Source organism: Coffea eugenioides, chromosome 10, assembly GCF_003713205.1.
Source record: "Coffea eugenioides isolate CCC68of chromosome 10, Ceug_1.0, whole genome shotgun sequence".
Classification (NCBI taxonomy): Eukaryota; Viridiplantae; Streptophyta; class Magnoliopsida; order Gentianales; family Rubiaceae; genus Coffea; species Coffea eugenioides.
In genome coordinates this window covers 30,628,553-30,645,058 of record NC_040044.1, presented here as the reverse complement: position 1 = coordinate 30,645,058, position 16,506 = coordinate 30,628,553, and the positions used below count along the sequence as shown (strand labels likewise).

The 16,506-nt window shown below is 32.5% G+C and overlaps 1 protein-coding gene across 1 annotated transcript; it reads right to left on the bottom strand.

The window, feature by feature from the left end:
• Window positions 1–291: 291 nt before the first annotated feature.
• Window positions 292–2,075, bottom strand: LOC113749813 (nodulation-signaling pathway 2 protein). The gene has a single exon (XM_027293678.1). The coding sequence runs from the start codon at window positions 1,944–1,946 to the stop codon at window positions 408–410; it is 1,539 nt and encodes a 512-aa protein (XP_027149479.1). The 5' UTR covers window positions 1,947–2,075; the 3' UTR covers window positions 292–407.
• Between the last annotated feature and the right edge of the window lie 14,431 nt (window positions 2,076–16,506).

Below are 16,506 nucleotides of genomic sequence, written 5' to 3'. Positions count from 1 at the left end.
AGACTTGTTCTTCTTTTTTCTTTTTTTTTTTTTTAAATACTCCTAGGCAAATGAACAAGGACATAAATGGTCAATTCAATTGTTTGATGAGAGAGCAAAAAGAGAGTCTCGTGACCACCTGATCATTAATAAAAGAGTCCAAACTTGGCTCGTGTTTTTTAATTAAGATGCGTATGCATTCATGTATAGAAACCTTCATCCAAGTCTTCCTTTCTCAAAAAAATATCTCTACGAACGTCATCTAACAAAAAGGCAAATTACTGGTTTTCGAAACTTACAAACACAACCTTCTAATTAACATCAAGCTTTGCTTTCATCTCTAATCACTAAAACTGAAAACAAAAGCACAAAACTAACTAAAAAGTTAGAGAACCTCCAAGTTTTTTGGTGTTTTACCCTTAATTATTTTACATATCATTATCTGGGGATGTCCAAACGGAAGCAGAGAGTAAGCGTCTGGATTTCCATCCTAGTACAAGTTTATTGCAGGCCAATTCCTCAACCCTATACCCATCATTGAAAAGCCCCACCAACAATTTTGCTTGACAATGATTAGCAAAGCTAACGCTAATTGGACGGAATCCCATGCTCGCCATCCGCTCCCCCCAAGATCCCCCTTCCGCCTCACCTTGGGCCCGATAGATACGGGCTATTGATCCGGCAATTCGGGGGCCCAAGAATACACGCTCCACAAGCACCCTAGCCCGGCCCTGCAGTGGAAATCCTGCCTCAAGCGAATCATAAATTGCAGAGTAATGATGCAATGAGTCAATGAATTTACCAACGAACCCTTCGTTTGCAATGGGGCCTACCTCCTCTTCAACTAAAGTGATTAATCTCGGGTTTAGTGTTTTGGCTCCGGATAAAAATGAAGCAATCGATTCTGAAGCTCGGTAGCTAAAATGTGGCAAATGTAACATACAATTTATAATTAGTGCTTCTCCTCGAACTAATTTCAAAGAAGATGGTCGGAATGCTTCATCTGAATCCAACCTACATTGATGGAATGAAAATGGTTGACCGATGGATGCCGCAAATGCCGACAACCGTCGACCGGTCTCTTGGATGGTCGTGAATGACCGGCGGGCACTCCCACCCCTAGATAAGGCAGTGATCCTGAGGTGGGTTGATGGGCCATCTTTTCGGGACATTAGGGCCTGCATTAGTGAGGCCCATTGGATTCCCTCCATAATGTCATAGTCCACAATGTGGACTCTTCTATCATGGACCACAGCCTCCAATATTGCTTGATTAGCTGTGAAGTGTCCAAACTTAACATAAGGTGACATGTCCTGCAACAGCTGAAATGCTGCAAGGACATCCGTCTGATGGTGATGATCATCCTTCGCGTGAGGCCCATGATGACCCGAAAAATGCTTACCGTACACCCCTGCTGCTGCCCCTCCAGCTCCTTCAAGCAAGCCGTGCAAGGCTTCAGTGAAATAGGCGGCCAATCTCTCCATATTAGAGCCATCGTTTGGAGAAACCAACTCCTTGAGCCGAACCAATATCACCCTCGCCAACTCATGGCTCTTGTTGACACCGGTCAGCGCCTCGGCAGCTGCCATCAGCAGGTGAACAAGGCGGAGCCCTTTAAAATCCTCTCCACCGTCATCTTCCGAGTCCATCATGACGGTTTCCGGGGACACGGTTGAGCTCCTCCTGTCAGGGAGAGCCCAGGCAGGGTGGTGGACGGTGACGATTTCATCAGTCATGGTTTCCAACAAGTCATGAAAACCATCGTCTTTCATGTGATCACCATCACACGAGATTTCATCCCAGTCCACAACTGAGGACCAGTCATTCCAGTCGCAACAATTGTCATCACTAGAGGTGGCGGTAGTGGTGGTTGTAGTAGTTGCCGTCGTGGTGGCGGTGGTGGTGGTGGTGGTGCTATAACAAGGAAAATCAACGTCCATCATGGTGTTCCTAAAAACCACTGCCATGCCTTGGCAAAGTAATTAAACTTTAATGACTTTGCTGCGGCCAAGACTATTATGGTATGAATGTTGTTTCTTTGAAATGTTGAGGATTAAATAAAAGAAGGGCTTAGGATAGATAGAGGAAAAGTCTGAAAGGTGGGACGGCTGGTTAGCAAAAGTTCAGTAATAAGGTATTTATAAAGGAGGGAATAAGCAAAGGTTTACATATGGTCCACTATTCCAGAGCATATTTTTGCCGTTATAAACATTAGGTCTTAATCAAGATTTCCTGTAGTGATGGCGTGCATACTACATTAGTTTTTTGATAAAAAGCAAATTTCATTAACAAATTATTAAAAATCGTCCAGCATGAATTGATCTACATCACTACACTAATGACAGATTAAACATACATTAAAAATTATAGATTTGGAACTTAATAGATACAATAAATCTAAAAAATTATGAACAGATCTAAAAAATACAAGAAATTTCAAAATTGTCTTCTAACATATAAATTTCAAAATTGCAGTTCTAAGTAGGTGACTTGGTAGGTTAGAACATGGCTTTCAGAACTCAAGCTTTTTTTTTCTTTTTTTTTTATTTTATTTGCAGACCCAAGCCTATTAGCACTTAACAACTTGTTACTCCCCTCTAATCAGCGATATCAGTTAATCAACTACCTAATTATTAGTGGATTTATTAGAATTTAAGATATTATAATCTGTTTGAGCATTTTGAGATTAAGCATGCATTCAAAACTATCTTATGGTACTTCTTTCTAATATAAGAGGTTGGCGATACTGCCAGAACAGAAATTAGGTTAAAGGGCAAATTTTATCTTAATAGACAAATTTTCCCCTCCTAAAATTAACATTATTATTAACTTAACCAAAAGCCCAAAACGTTATGGTCAAACCATTGTTCCTTAGCCCTTCCCCAGAATGTTTATCAGCCTGCTAGTCCTCTGCCACTGCCATGGCCAAAGCCACCATTGCCACCTCCATCTCTTCTTCAAAATTTAACAAATCCTGTTCTTCCCCAACCCCAAATTTCACGAAATCAACCCCCTCTCCCCGCCCCCCCCCCCCAAAGGTTCAACCACCAAATTCTTCTTGTAACTGCCCTATCCAGCCCTTCTTTTCCAACCAAACTCCATCATGCCGGAGACACATCAATCAAGCATGCTGCAGGAATAGACAAAACAAAAAAAATGACCGTCAAACTACATAGAAACAGTAAATCAAGTATCCTCTGAAGCCATTCCGTTCATTGTTTGTTGGTGCCAATACTCACTTTCAGTACGAAAAGGCAACAATAAAAAACTGAATTCGCTGCTTCAGGGCTTTTGATAGTAAAGCCTAGGAAGCGGTTCAGTGGGTTAAATTGGGTATTGGATTCATCTTTGATTTGATTTACTAATTGGGGTATTCGATTGGATGTATAGAATTTGTCGGTGAGGAGAAGGAAAGGAAATATGGGAGTCGGTAACGGAGTGACGGGTGGCGCATTGACATGGACGGGGAGAAGGAGCGGACGGCTCTATGGGGACCCTAAAATTTTCCTTCTTTGGATCCTGATTTTTCGATGAAAAATTTTTCCCTTTTTTTTATATTTTTTAATCAAATTTTTATTTTATATACATTCAATCATTATAATATATTTTTTTATAAAAATTCTTAAAAATAGCAATTAAAACAAAACCTTATAGTTGTTAGCTAAAGAGGGACAAAATTGTCTGTTAAATTAAAATTTGCTCTAGAACCTAATTTCTGCTCTGACAGTAACAGCAGCCAATATAAGATCCCAAATGAATCATATCAGTTATTTTCATTCAGTACAAGTGGAGAGAGAGAACTGATTTAGTGCATAAGATTCTCTGTGTACTTGAAGACTAAGCGGGATTCCAGACTTCGAGTACGATCCTGTCAAATGCTGTGTGACCGACCTATAGGGGTGACATTTATGCCTTTTAAGAGTCACCCGTATTATCTTTTTCTTGTAATCCGTACTTGTATTGGCTAATTGTTTTAGCTTAATCTCATCTCAACATACTATTGAATTTTTTTTATTGGTAAAAAATACCATAAAATATGTTACTCTAATACTAGCAAACACAAAAAAGAAATGCACATTTTTTGAAAATTTCTCTTTTTTACAATATAGAAGAGTTATGGCGTGCTATTAAAAGGTGGTGGGAAAAAATAATAACTTCACTTAAATGTAAGCTTTGGCGATCTACAGCTGGTTTATCTTGCAAAGGGTCCGTGTAATAGTAATAAAGGGTGATGGAGAAGTTGTTCACATTATCATTACAAAAATCGTGATCTTAATGTGGTTCACTTATTGCCCTAATGTATGGCATAAGATTTCATTCGACTAAGTTTCCGAAGCTGCGACTATATTTAAAGTAATCCAACAAAAAATTACTTCCCAATCTTTCTTATGACTTTGCCATCTTCTTCAGTAAGGAGTTGAAAAGTAAAAATGGAAGAGGGAGTTCTACGCAATCTTGAGGTTGATAACAAATACTTATTCCAACCGACAAATGAAAAAATTAAACGATCGAGAACAAATTTTCCATGATCTACTGTAGATTTTGTAGACTAATATTTGCAAAATACCATGACAACTTTGTACTAGCTGTAGTTGAATTTTTTACTACCAAAATTCTTCTTTTAAATTTTTTTTCGTTGAAAAAAGAACCCGCAACCGGTATCCGAAATGCACGTTGGGTAAACCCTGTTCGGTGCAATAGCCCAACAACCACATGGAGGGGTAAGACGCATTAGGTAAACTCTATGCGACGGACAGATGTCCCAAGAGAGGTTTGAACTCGAGTTAGTAGAAAGTTATGATATCAACTCTACCATCTCGATCAACTCAAGTTATTTTAAAATTGTTATCCAACTTTTCCCATATGGACAAGGATTACTTCTAGCGTACAAGATTATTCTCAATTGGTCATTTGAGGCCATGTTCTAAATGTATCTGTTTTCAATTTCTGTGGCAAATTAAATCATGTACGAGAAAACTCAAAATCAAACAACTATACATATTACGTAAGTGTTTAAACTACTACGTTTACCGCACGTTTCGCTGGAAAATGTTCTTAGCGTGCTGGACTAACTTTATATTGTTTGACAATTCCGTCTCTCTTTACCTTTTCCCTATTTGATTGCAGTAATCCGTTTTTAGGGTTAAAACATTAACGTCTTAAGCAACATATAAAATTATTTAAAAAAAATCATTAAGATTGAAATAACGTGCCAATAATTATCTGGGCACTCTTAGATTAGAGGCTTGTCATTAGCTATGACTAATATCCAATGTTTAAAACCGAGATTGCTAAGTAAATCGGATGAATTTTTTATTCACGATTTAAACTGATTTAACCAGTTCAATTCAGTTCAAAATATTTTCTTTTTTATTCTTTTATTTATTATGTAAATTGGAGGGCTGTGAGATTTTTTTAAAATATAGCAAAGAATAAACTTTAATATGAACGGGTTCAAAAGTTTGATTTTTTACCAAATTTGACGGGTTCGATCGATTCTTAACCGGCTTTCACAGGAATGGGCATATAGCCACTATATCTATATTTCCTATTCTTACCTTCTTTATGGGGAAAATAGATGCAAAAGAAACATTTTTTAAAAAAAGTGAAAAAAATATTTTCTACAAAGATACAATACTTTTTCTCTAACTGGGAATGGATTATTACAAAGAAATTTTCAAGGTACAAAGAGTTGCAATGATCCATTGGAAGCGTCAAGCATTTTATCTCAAGAATATTTTTCTGTTTCCATTTTCAGATGAATTCTTCAGGAAAAGGATACTAAGTACCAAGAAAACAAAGGAAAATGTTTTTTTGGTCCAGTAATTAGAAGTTAGTCAAACGATCGAGATGAATTCATGTAGTGCAACTGCCTACAAGATTTTCCCAAAAAATATATATATAAATATATATATATATATTATATCAAGGATGGATCTGGTTTATGCTTTTCATTTTAGATGGCAACATTTCACTAGGATTGATATATTAGATGCCAACTTTGAATAAATTGACATTCCAATACTTTAATTGATTAATTCCTAAATGGCAAGCAGAACTTATGATCAACAACAAGCCACTCTATGCATAGCAAAATGCTCCACGTTCTTAATTTAAGCAAATGCAAAACTCAAAACCATGAAACGTTGAAGTCAGCAAACAAGTTGAAAAGAAAGGACAAAATATTCTCCCACACCACAATATACAAGCGTACACTGAAGAGATTGTGGTCCACCAAAATCTTTGATATCATCAAAATTGATGGCTCAGTTGCCAGGAACGCTTAAGTTGAATGTTGAACCACAAAAGTACATAACTCTCATATGTGGACGTAACGATTGAAGTTGGACCCATTTAGGGTAGGAACGAGCAGCGTCCGTGAAAATGACACGTGTGATATTATAAATGCATGCCACAGGCTAGTTAATTCGAAGAGGGAAGGCCGACGCGCATGTACGTTGAAGAAAATTGGAACGTGTCCGGCTAGAAGAAAAAATGAAGGCAAAATGATCGGATTTAATTTCTAAGTTTTATTCATAGTCAATTTGATACATAAACTTACAGTTCCAAATAAGAGATTTGGTGGCAACACTACCACTTAAAACTGATCTGACTCCTAATTGATCAATTAAATATGTATTCTAGAAAATTCGCTGATGGGATTATAATAAAACGAGAAAATCGTGTAAAAAGAAATCAAAAGATTAAATTTTAAGAAAGTCTTATTTGAACATTTTTTACATTATTTAAAATTTTTATCTAGGAGTTTTTTTACATGATTTACTTGTTATATCACAGTCCCATGGGTGACATTCCTATATTATCCCTGTTTAGTTAGTCAATTAAGAGTCGAATTAGTTTTAGGTAATGGTGCCACTGTAGAGGTTCTTAATTGGAACTACAAAATAAATTCAAGTATTAAATCGGCCAAAATAAGAGTTAGAGATTAAATTGGTACCAGTAAAAAAGTTTAGGAACAAAATTAGCTATTTTTCCAAAAATAGAACCATCAATGGGTTGGGCTGGCTCAAGCTCCGGCCACTTGACTCAAGAAAAAGCTCGATGAATCTAATTTTTCATTGAATTGGGCTAAATTTGGACCTACATATTAGTCTCGAATTAAATATGAGTCGAGTTTGGTTCTCATTAGACTCAAACTCGATATAGGCTCGGCTTTCTAATCTGCATCTATATATAATTATATATAATATATTCATAGTTTGATATGTATATACACACACATACATATATATGTATATCTAAATATATAATACTAATACTTTATACTTATGAGTTATGTGTCGAAACGTATTAATATATATAAAAAATATTAAATATACAAAATTATGTCAAAAGATTTAGAAGGACAAATCTTAGTACGAGCAAGTTGAGAACTTTTGAAGATGTATTTGACTATTGATCATATTTTATTACTATTTTCCATGTACGTTGAACTAATTGAATATATTATTGTTCAAAAATTCTAGGTTTATATACTTTTCAATGAATTGTTACTTGTTCATGTATAGTTTTAATGTTGTGGTCCTCTGGATATTAAATTAGTTTTAGAACTTAATAGTTATAGTAATTGCATTAAGGAAATTAAGGAGTAATAAGTGAGTTTTGTCTAACTCTAAATTAGGGTCACATGGCAAATATTTTATGAGTCAAGTATGAATTTCATATTTGTCAACCAGGAACTCATAGTTAAAAATCCGAAAGTAATACTAATTATATGAATCAAGTTTGAATTTTTTAAAACCCGACTCAAATGGCTCGATTGACAGGCCTCCCAAAAAATAAATAAAAAATATGCTTTGAGTGCATGACCAGAGGGGCAAATACCAACAAATACTCTATGCAGGTGACCGATTAGATATGTATATAAAGGGATGATTGCATGATCTTACCCTGAGGTTTGAAAAATAAGATTAACCTCCCATAAAACTAATTTTCTTGTAGCAAAGTACTCAAATTAAAAGATGAACAATAAAAAAAATGACCGGAAAAGTGACAAGAAAATGGCATACTAAAAATTTTCCCCAAATTATTACTCGTTGGTTGACTTAGAATGAAAAGGGAATATTAGTTTTGAAACTAAAAATAAAGACTAAAGTTAGGGAGCATCGGTGTAATTGAGGCAAATTATAACATTAGCATGAGCACATTAGAATTCAGTACATCAGCAATCATTGCAGAAAATACCAAAATCGAAGAAGTGGTGAGAATATTTTTTTATTTTGGAATCAAGATTTACATGTAGAGTTGCTATAGTGCTGGTACTCAAATTTGGAAGATTTTGAACAAGACTTGGAAAAGACAAAGTATGGCCTCTTTAAGGAAAAAAAAACACACACACACACATACATAATACATTCCTAATGAAAAAAATAAAATACGCTACAAAAGTTGATATTTTTGGAATTGTTTCTTCACTTAAAGAGTCCATCCTTATGCATGATTGACAAGAAACATTGATCATCTTTTGTAATAAAAAAATTAACAACTATGAGGTGTTGCTGTGATTAAATTCTAAAGGAAAAACAAGTAAAGCAGAGTAGAGAAAATATTTTCTAACCATCTTCTTCAGGTTACGTATATAAAAAAGAAAAATAAACACCAAACATCATTGAACCGAATGTAAATAATAGATGATGTGCAGTTACATTGTATTCATAACTTAATGAAATCTAACTGTAAAAAGTCTCCAGAATAAGTGAAATAAATCATAAAGAATATATCAAATGAAGGTTGCATAACTACCTCTCACAATAGATTAAGTTAGTAAGTAGATGTAAATGATTTGATTGCTCTATAATAATAATAAAACTTATATTGATCTGGTCATGCTGTGTGTGTAGCAATAGTTGGGATAACGAGAAGAACAATAGTAACACACGAAGTTGAAATTGGGTGTTCATATTTTGGAAAAAATTTGAAAAATTGGGCGATGTAATCGAGATTGGATTTTGGATTTCAATAAAACAGAATTCTAAAACATCAAAATATAATGTTCAGTAAAACGATTTGAGAACAGATATTAAAAATACAATACCAAATTACCAATTATTGGCCGAATTATTGAAATTTGTATAATATAATTATATATATTAGTTATATATATTACTAAATATAAGAGTAAACCTTAATCCTATTACTAATTATTAATTACTAGTTACAAATTAACTAATGTAACTATAACTATACTCGAATGTCAAATTGTGATATAAGTTGAAATGTTAGACTTTAGCCGCACAATTTAATTTGGAGTTCTTTTTTATTTAAATGTTGTTTAAGAATTGATATTATGAGTTCAAACTTAGGATTATGAATCTAATATTTTTATATCATTATTTGAGTTAAATTGATTGAATTTTGTTGGAAAAACATATAAGATATTAATTTTGTTGCAACAATTTTTTTAAAAAAAATTAATATTTTCACTCACTATTGAAATTTCAGATTTCGAATATTTCTAAAGTCACGGTGGATGAACACCCACAAATTTAATTGTACATTCACATGAACGATTTGAAAAACATCACGCCTAAAAATATAGGAAAACATAACGCCTTCTTCAGAGAATTAAGAGCAGAGCGACAAGAGAGAGAGAGAGGATGATATTCCTCTGCTTCTTTAGTGTATCACCATTTTCCCCTCATTTTTATTTTTTCTTATGCTTCCAGCACACCCCTTGCCAGGCGCGTGGTGAGTGCGAGCCAGGCCATTTCGTTTCGGACCACAAACGCTGGCACATTGGACAGGGTTTGACGTGTGCATTTATTGTTTGGATTCCCACCCGTTCCCTCCCTGAAGGGATCCTGTAGGACCACATCAATACCTCAATCACATCAATATGGCCGGCTCAACCGGCTCAATCTGTCTCCCTTCCGCTACCCAGCCACTAACTCTCTTTTTTTTTTTTTTGTCTTTCTTTTCCATAATATCTATGAATTAATCTTATATATTGTATGTACTACTATGGTTGAATGTATGATATATAAACAAAATTTAGATTTTAAAATCAAATTTAGATGAATTATTATATATTTAATAGTGATGATATATACACTATCAGTGTATAAAAAATTAATATAATATCTATACAATATATGTATATAAAAGGAGATTAGTGAGAGTTGGCATAAACATCTTCTGTCATTTTTTGCAATTCTAATTTTACCCTTACGAACACTAATTTTTACCCTAAACATCCTTTTCAGCATAGCCACTCATAACTAGCATGAATATTATAAATACCAAATTATTTATTAGTATTTCATTGAAGATTAAGTTGAAGTTTTCTCATGAAATATTTTTATAAAATTTATTTGTGTAGAAAGAAAAAAATCTATATATTCATAAAAAATCATAACTAATTCTAAATTGTATGCACATCGGATGCCTTTAACACTAGTATCTAAAACTGACCTTAGCGGTTCGTGCCCTACAGTAGGCTTTACTATTCCCTCTAGTCTATTTACATAACCTCGTTGTGCTCCCTCTCCCCGTAATGTAGGTAATGTAGGCCCAAGACAGATTTTGACGTGTAAATAAAAAAAGCATAATTACAATTTAAGAAGCAAAATAAAAAACTGAACTAGGATATTATTATTGTATACATAATAGCTCAACAATATTACAAAATGACGGACCAATAATGAGATGATAACATACATGACTAAACTTGTATACGATCAAATTTGAATCTTTAATTTCTACCGACTTAAATGTTGATATTTAGTATTAATTCATGATTCTGTTTTTCCAATAAATTCTTCGGCTTCCAATTCTTTTATAAGGGTTAGTATTACTTTGTCCCCTTAAACTGTATCACTACTATCAATTTATTCCCTAATGTTATTTTTTAATCATTTTATCCCATAGGTAATTCAACTCAGAATGTTAATAATTTTTTGACAAAAATACCCTTTTATTTTATGGTATTAGTATATCATTATTATCACTTCATCCCTTTAAATTATAGTGATATAATTGATTTACTCTCTTCCAGATATTTTACCCTTTCATTAATAAAAAAAATATGTTAAAAAATGTTTAAATGTATTTACTTTTTTATATATAATTAAAAATAAAAAATTTGGAATAATTATTCTTCCTTTTTTCAACTCTAAGATTCCAAAAACATAAAAATAAAAAGGTTTTCTCAAATTTATTTTTTCACACTTATTAATACTTCGAAAAGAAAAGGAAATAGGTCAGAAGGAAACAGAAAATTAGATTTTCAAAAAAAATAAAATAAGGAAGAATATAATATTATCATATTACTTTAATGTCCTCAGGATTAGGATTAGAATTGAGTAATAAACAGAAAAGTAAAGTAATTTTAAAATAATAAAAATATTGAATTCTTTTTTGTTTGTATTAACAAAAAAGAATTGAGCTCTCTCTATCCCTCCCCTATTTTTCTATTTTTTTAATATTAATAAAATTGCCAAGAAAAAAGAAATTAATGTTTTGAATTTTTTTTCTTGACACTAAAAAGGAGAAGAGTCATTCTACATTTTTTATTGTTTTTATTATATGAAAAAGAGGGTACTATTTTCTAAAGTTTTTTAACTTGTTAGGTTGGTATAATGGTGGGATAAATTGCCTAAAAAATAACTCTATGGGGTAAATTGATAATAAGGTTATAGCTTATGGAGGTAAAATGATAATAATTCTAAGGTTAAATATGTCTTATCACTTGAATTAATAAAATCCGTTAAGTTTGATCATTAGCCTTGAGGGTAAAATGACTAAAAAATAATGTTAAGGAGAAAATTGATAGCAAACATTAAGGGGGTAAAGTGATAATAACCTAGTTTATAATTCTATAGATGATTACTTCTTCAGCTTGTGCAACTTGAGTCACATCAAGGGTCCCAAAACAAGGAGCAATATTTAAGAGGAAAAAGAAGGTATACGGACAAGAATCACAACTTTTTATTTTTATTTTTCTTTTGGTGTAAGCAAATTCACAACTTAAGAACGATGAGAAGTCAATGTAAAGCATAAATGGTTGATTACACAAATTTTGGAAAATTTTATAGCACCAAATCTCAAGGATCTGCATGCATACACTATAGGGATTGAGAAATAACGATTGAGATCCTCAGTTCCTTATTAAGTTACCTTATTGGGTCTCATCACGCTATTACTGCCAAGTCATTTAACTCAACCCAGGTGCCTCTTCCACCTCAGAATAGTTGGACTTGTGACTTTTGAAACGCTAAAATTACTTATTTTACAAACAGAAAACAAGAAAACAAGAATTCAATTAAAAGCAATTTACATGCCTGATTAAAAATCTTCTCCTAAAATCTGCTATAACTTTTTTTTTCTGACTCCAAGATAAAAGTCATAATTTAAAATGGGTAATAATAACAATATAAATCCTATTCATGGGTCAAAAATATAGTCAAAAGTCTAAGAAGTAGGTGGTAACAATAGAGTGATGAGGCCAAGAGGCTTAATGAGGGGGTTGACTATCTCAACCGGAGAAAGAATGTCCATGATCCTTGCTTATTTTATTCTCGTGATTTTGTCCTACTTTGTTGATATGTTCTCATGATTCCACAGCGTTCAAAACCTGCACAAATTCCACAGTAACATGGTCCCGACCCCGTCCAGCAGTCCGCTCACGTAGTTAGAAAAATTTGGAATGCAAAACTTAGCATGTGCGTGGGCATATTGGAACTTCAGAATGAGATCCTTAGTCCAAGGTGGACTGATGAATGATATCGATCGTGATAAAATCAATTAATTACCCATTTGTAGAAAATTTTAGTTTCGGTCGACATGGGATAAAAACCATAAATTTTCTAATTGGAAAAAACAACAGAATTAGTCCTTTTGATTGGTATGAATGTATCATCATATGGCGTACATGGTGTAGTTAATATTTTTCTAGCAAAAAAGTGCTTTTAGCAATAAAAATATTAAAAAGAGTGATGCTAGAAGGCTTCATGTGTTAGTTTTTGAAATGTGACCCGGTCAAATTACGCAACCAAGATGCATGGCGTAATGGATTGTCAACTCCCAACAGATTTACAGTTGCAGCTTCAATCTCCAAAATTTAAAGCGACATAACTTCACCATGCAATGCCGGCTGATGTTGTTCGACTCTCAGTTCTTCATTGACTTTGCCTTCAATGAGTTCACGTTCAATTTAATGTCTCTCTCTCTCTCTCTCTCTCTCTCTCTATATATATATATATATATATATATATTAGGATTAATTTTCTACATATTAATTATGTATATATTATCACTATTAAATGCATGATATCTGATTTTAATTTAAATTTAAATTGAAATCTTACATATATATCATGTATCTAATTCTGATAGTGTATACACTATCAACAATATATAAAAAATTAATTTGAATTAGATCTACAAAACAAGTCCATTAGACACGGTTCATTAAATCTATATATGGTAACTATTTTAAATAAAGTTGTTTCTTACTCCTATGTAGATGCCTAATTGAAGAGTATTTATAGATCAATTTGTTAATTTGGTTTTATTCATTTTGTTTATGGATTTTTGTTGGTATTACACTATAAAAACATAATATGAAAAGTCTTATCTTATCGACTTTTGTAAGTTTAGTTTTTAAATACACTATTATCTCCAAATTCCTTACCTCAATGAATCCCTCTCATTATTGCTCCCTATCTCCCCTCAATGCAAATTTTCTTTTAATAGAAAAAATTACACAAATCTGCACTAATGATAGAAAATATATCAAACAAATATGACACAGATACATATAGATCTGAAATCAATAGACATAACAGATATAAGAAAACAATATAAATAAAGATAACATTGATACTCCTATATATCTTCCATCCGAATGAATCACTGTAGTCCAATATATTAGTGCATGTCTACTGACAATCAGATTTGATTAAAACTAGTTCAAGTTCAAAAAGAAATATACATCTGACAATAATGGAGAAATTGCAGATCTAAGAAACTAGATTCTAAATCTACAAAATCTCAAATTTCACAAAAATAAAAAACTAAAAAACTCTCACAAGAAAAAATCCAGAAGAGAATAAAACTCTTACTAAAACAATTTAGGAGAGAAGAAACTCTTACTAAGAGATCCTAGGAGAGAACATTCTCTCATTAGGAAATCTTAGAAGAGAATTTATTCGAATAAAAGAGACTAAAAAGTATGAAAAGTACTTCCTCCCATGGGGAAAGACCAGATTTGGTCTCTCTCCCATGAGAGAGATGAGAAGATCTAGGTTGGAAGAATTCTAGAGAGAAGGGAGAAAAAGGAGTTTTGAGTACGAGTAATTTTTTTATGCACTATCAATATATACACGATCGGAAATTTTCTAAGTTTCCAACATATCCCGTCAATCTTACTATTTAAAGTCCAAAAATAAAATTCAAATAAAAGTAAGCCTGTTACATATGAAAATATTATCCTAATCTTTTCAAATTAGATTCAAATATAAAATTATCCATTATCATTGAAATCTTATACTTATAAAATAGAGTAGCTTTCTTGCTTATTTCTTCAGAATTGTTATCATGTCAAGAATAATTGGTTCATCAATTGGTCTAATATTTTCTGCGTATTCTTTTCTCTTTGAGAAGATTTATTTATGTTCATTAATGATCTAGATATAAATTTTTGCCTAACTTTTTTAGGATTTTTTGATTATGTAAGATTATTCTTGGGATTTCAATGCTTCACTATGGGTTTTGATTTACTAATTTGATGAACACAAATATCCTTCACTTCTTCATTAATATACTTATTTTACTTTATAATATGGATTATTGCCATTTTTTGATTTCATATGTAGGACTTCAAAAGTTGTGTAATATTCTACTTTTGATTTAGGCAAGAAGATTTGATTTGAATAGGTAACCCTTCAATCTATTAAATACACATTGCATTAGTAATTTTTTTTCATGATGTTTGTATAGTGAATGTGAATTTATTGTTTCAAATTTCTTTCTTGAAATTGCCTCATGTCCCATTGAAAGGATGAGGAAATCCGTGGGACTGCGCTTCCTTTACTGCTAACGCAATAACTTCTTCATTAGTTTAACTGTTAGTCATCGGATGTAGCGTAAACTATTTAAAAATTGTTGGCACTTCAAGAATTATCTTTAAGTGTTGAAATTATACTTTTTTTCCTTCTTTTTTTTTTATACTTTTATGGTAAGAAAATATTGTCTCCATATAAACAATAAGAATTTCAATTTTTTTTTTTTGGCCTATACCTACGCAAATTACAGTAATGATGCAATAGGTAAATGTTGTGCAAAAGAACTATTTAAGAATTATTCAAGAAGATTAATTAATTCATCATTATATGCTTTTGTTTAGTACATTTAGATTAGAGAACTTAAACAAAGTAAATTATTGTATTAATTTTCTTTAATTACTCTGACTTTTGATCCAATATATAAAACCTTTTAAGGTTCATATTTGTCCCTATTGTAAATTTTAATTTTCACATATCCTCTTTAATGTTTCAAACTATTTTTTCGATAATTACACTCCTTGAAGAGATTATAAAATTTATCTACTAAATAAATATCTTTATTTTCGAGATTTATTTTGATAATAAGTTAAACTAAAGAAATAACCCGTGCAAGTGCACGGGATAAGAACTAGTTCCAAATGAAAATGCTAAAGAGCTACACTTTGTCCATCTCCGAGAAAAAGCACCCCTTGCTGTCCACTCTTCAAATAATTAGATATAATTTTCAAAATTTATAGCTACACAATTCAGTTTGAATATCTACTGCACGTCGAAGTCTAAAATCTAATCTGATTATATCTCTACTTCTAATTGACCTTTGATTCAATGTCTTCAAGCCAGCTATATTGATGTAGGAATGTCACTTGATAAATGTCACATAGTAAATGGATGTAAAAAACAATAAAAATATCAAAATGAATGTGGTCGAGGCAAAGTAGAAGGCTACTATTGATGCATGAAAACGATTTTTCAGCATTTATCGTACTATTTCTTTCTTTATCTAGCCCTCTATTGCATTCATCCCAAAAAAAAAAAAAAACACTATTGCATTTTGAAACCTCCCTGGAATGTGCAATTTATCCTATCGTTAATGCAATCTTGTGGCATTCAAGAACATCTAGGACAATTTGGCGTACACCTTGCGGTTGAAAAATAAATTCTAAGTCTGGCAGAAGAATGGTGATGGGTATGATAATTTCCCGCATTGTGAACTTCGTACCGTAGTATTGTGAATGTGGCAGCCACACATACACGTAGTGGTAATTGGTGAGAGGTAAAGGTTGTTGATCACCAAGACTAAGTTTTTTATGGTGACCACAGCCCAAAGGGCTGTTGGCGGCACGAGACTTCAATTGACTAGAAAAATCCCAAATTGAAGAATTGGAAAACGTGTAAATTCAAATCTTATGCAATTTGGATTCTTGGTTACCACTAGTAAGTCAAATACGTCGCTTGTTTAATATATTTGTTGGACTGGAAACATGATTCCATGTACTTTGTCTAA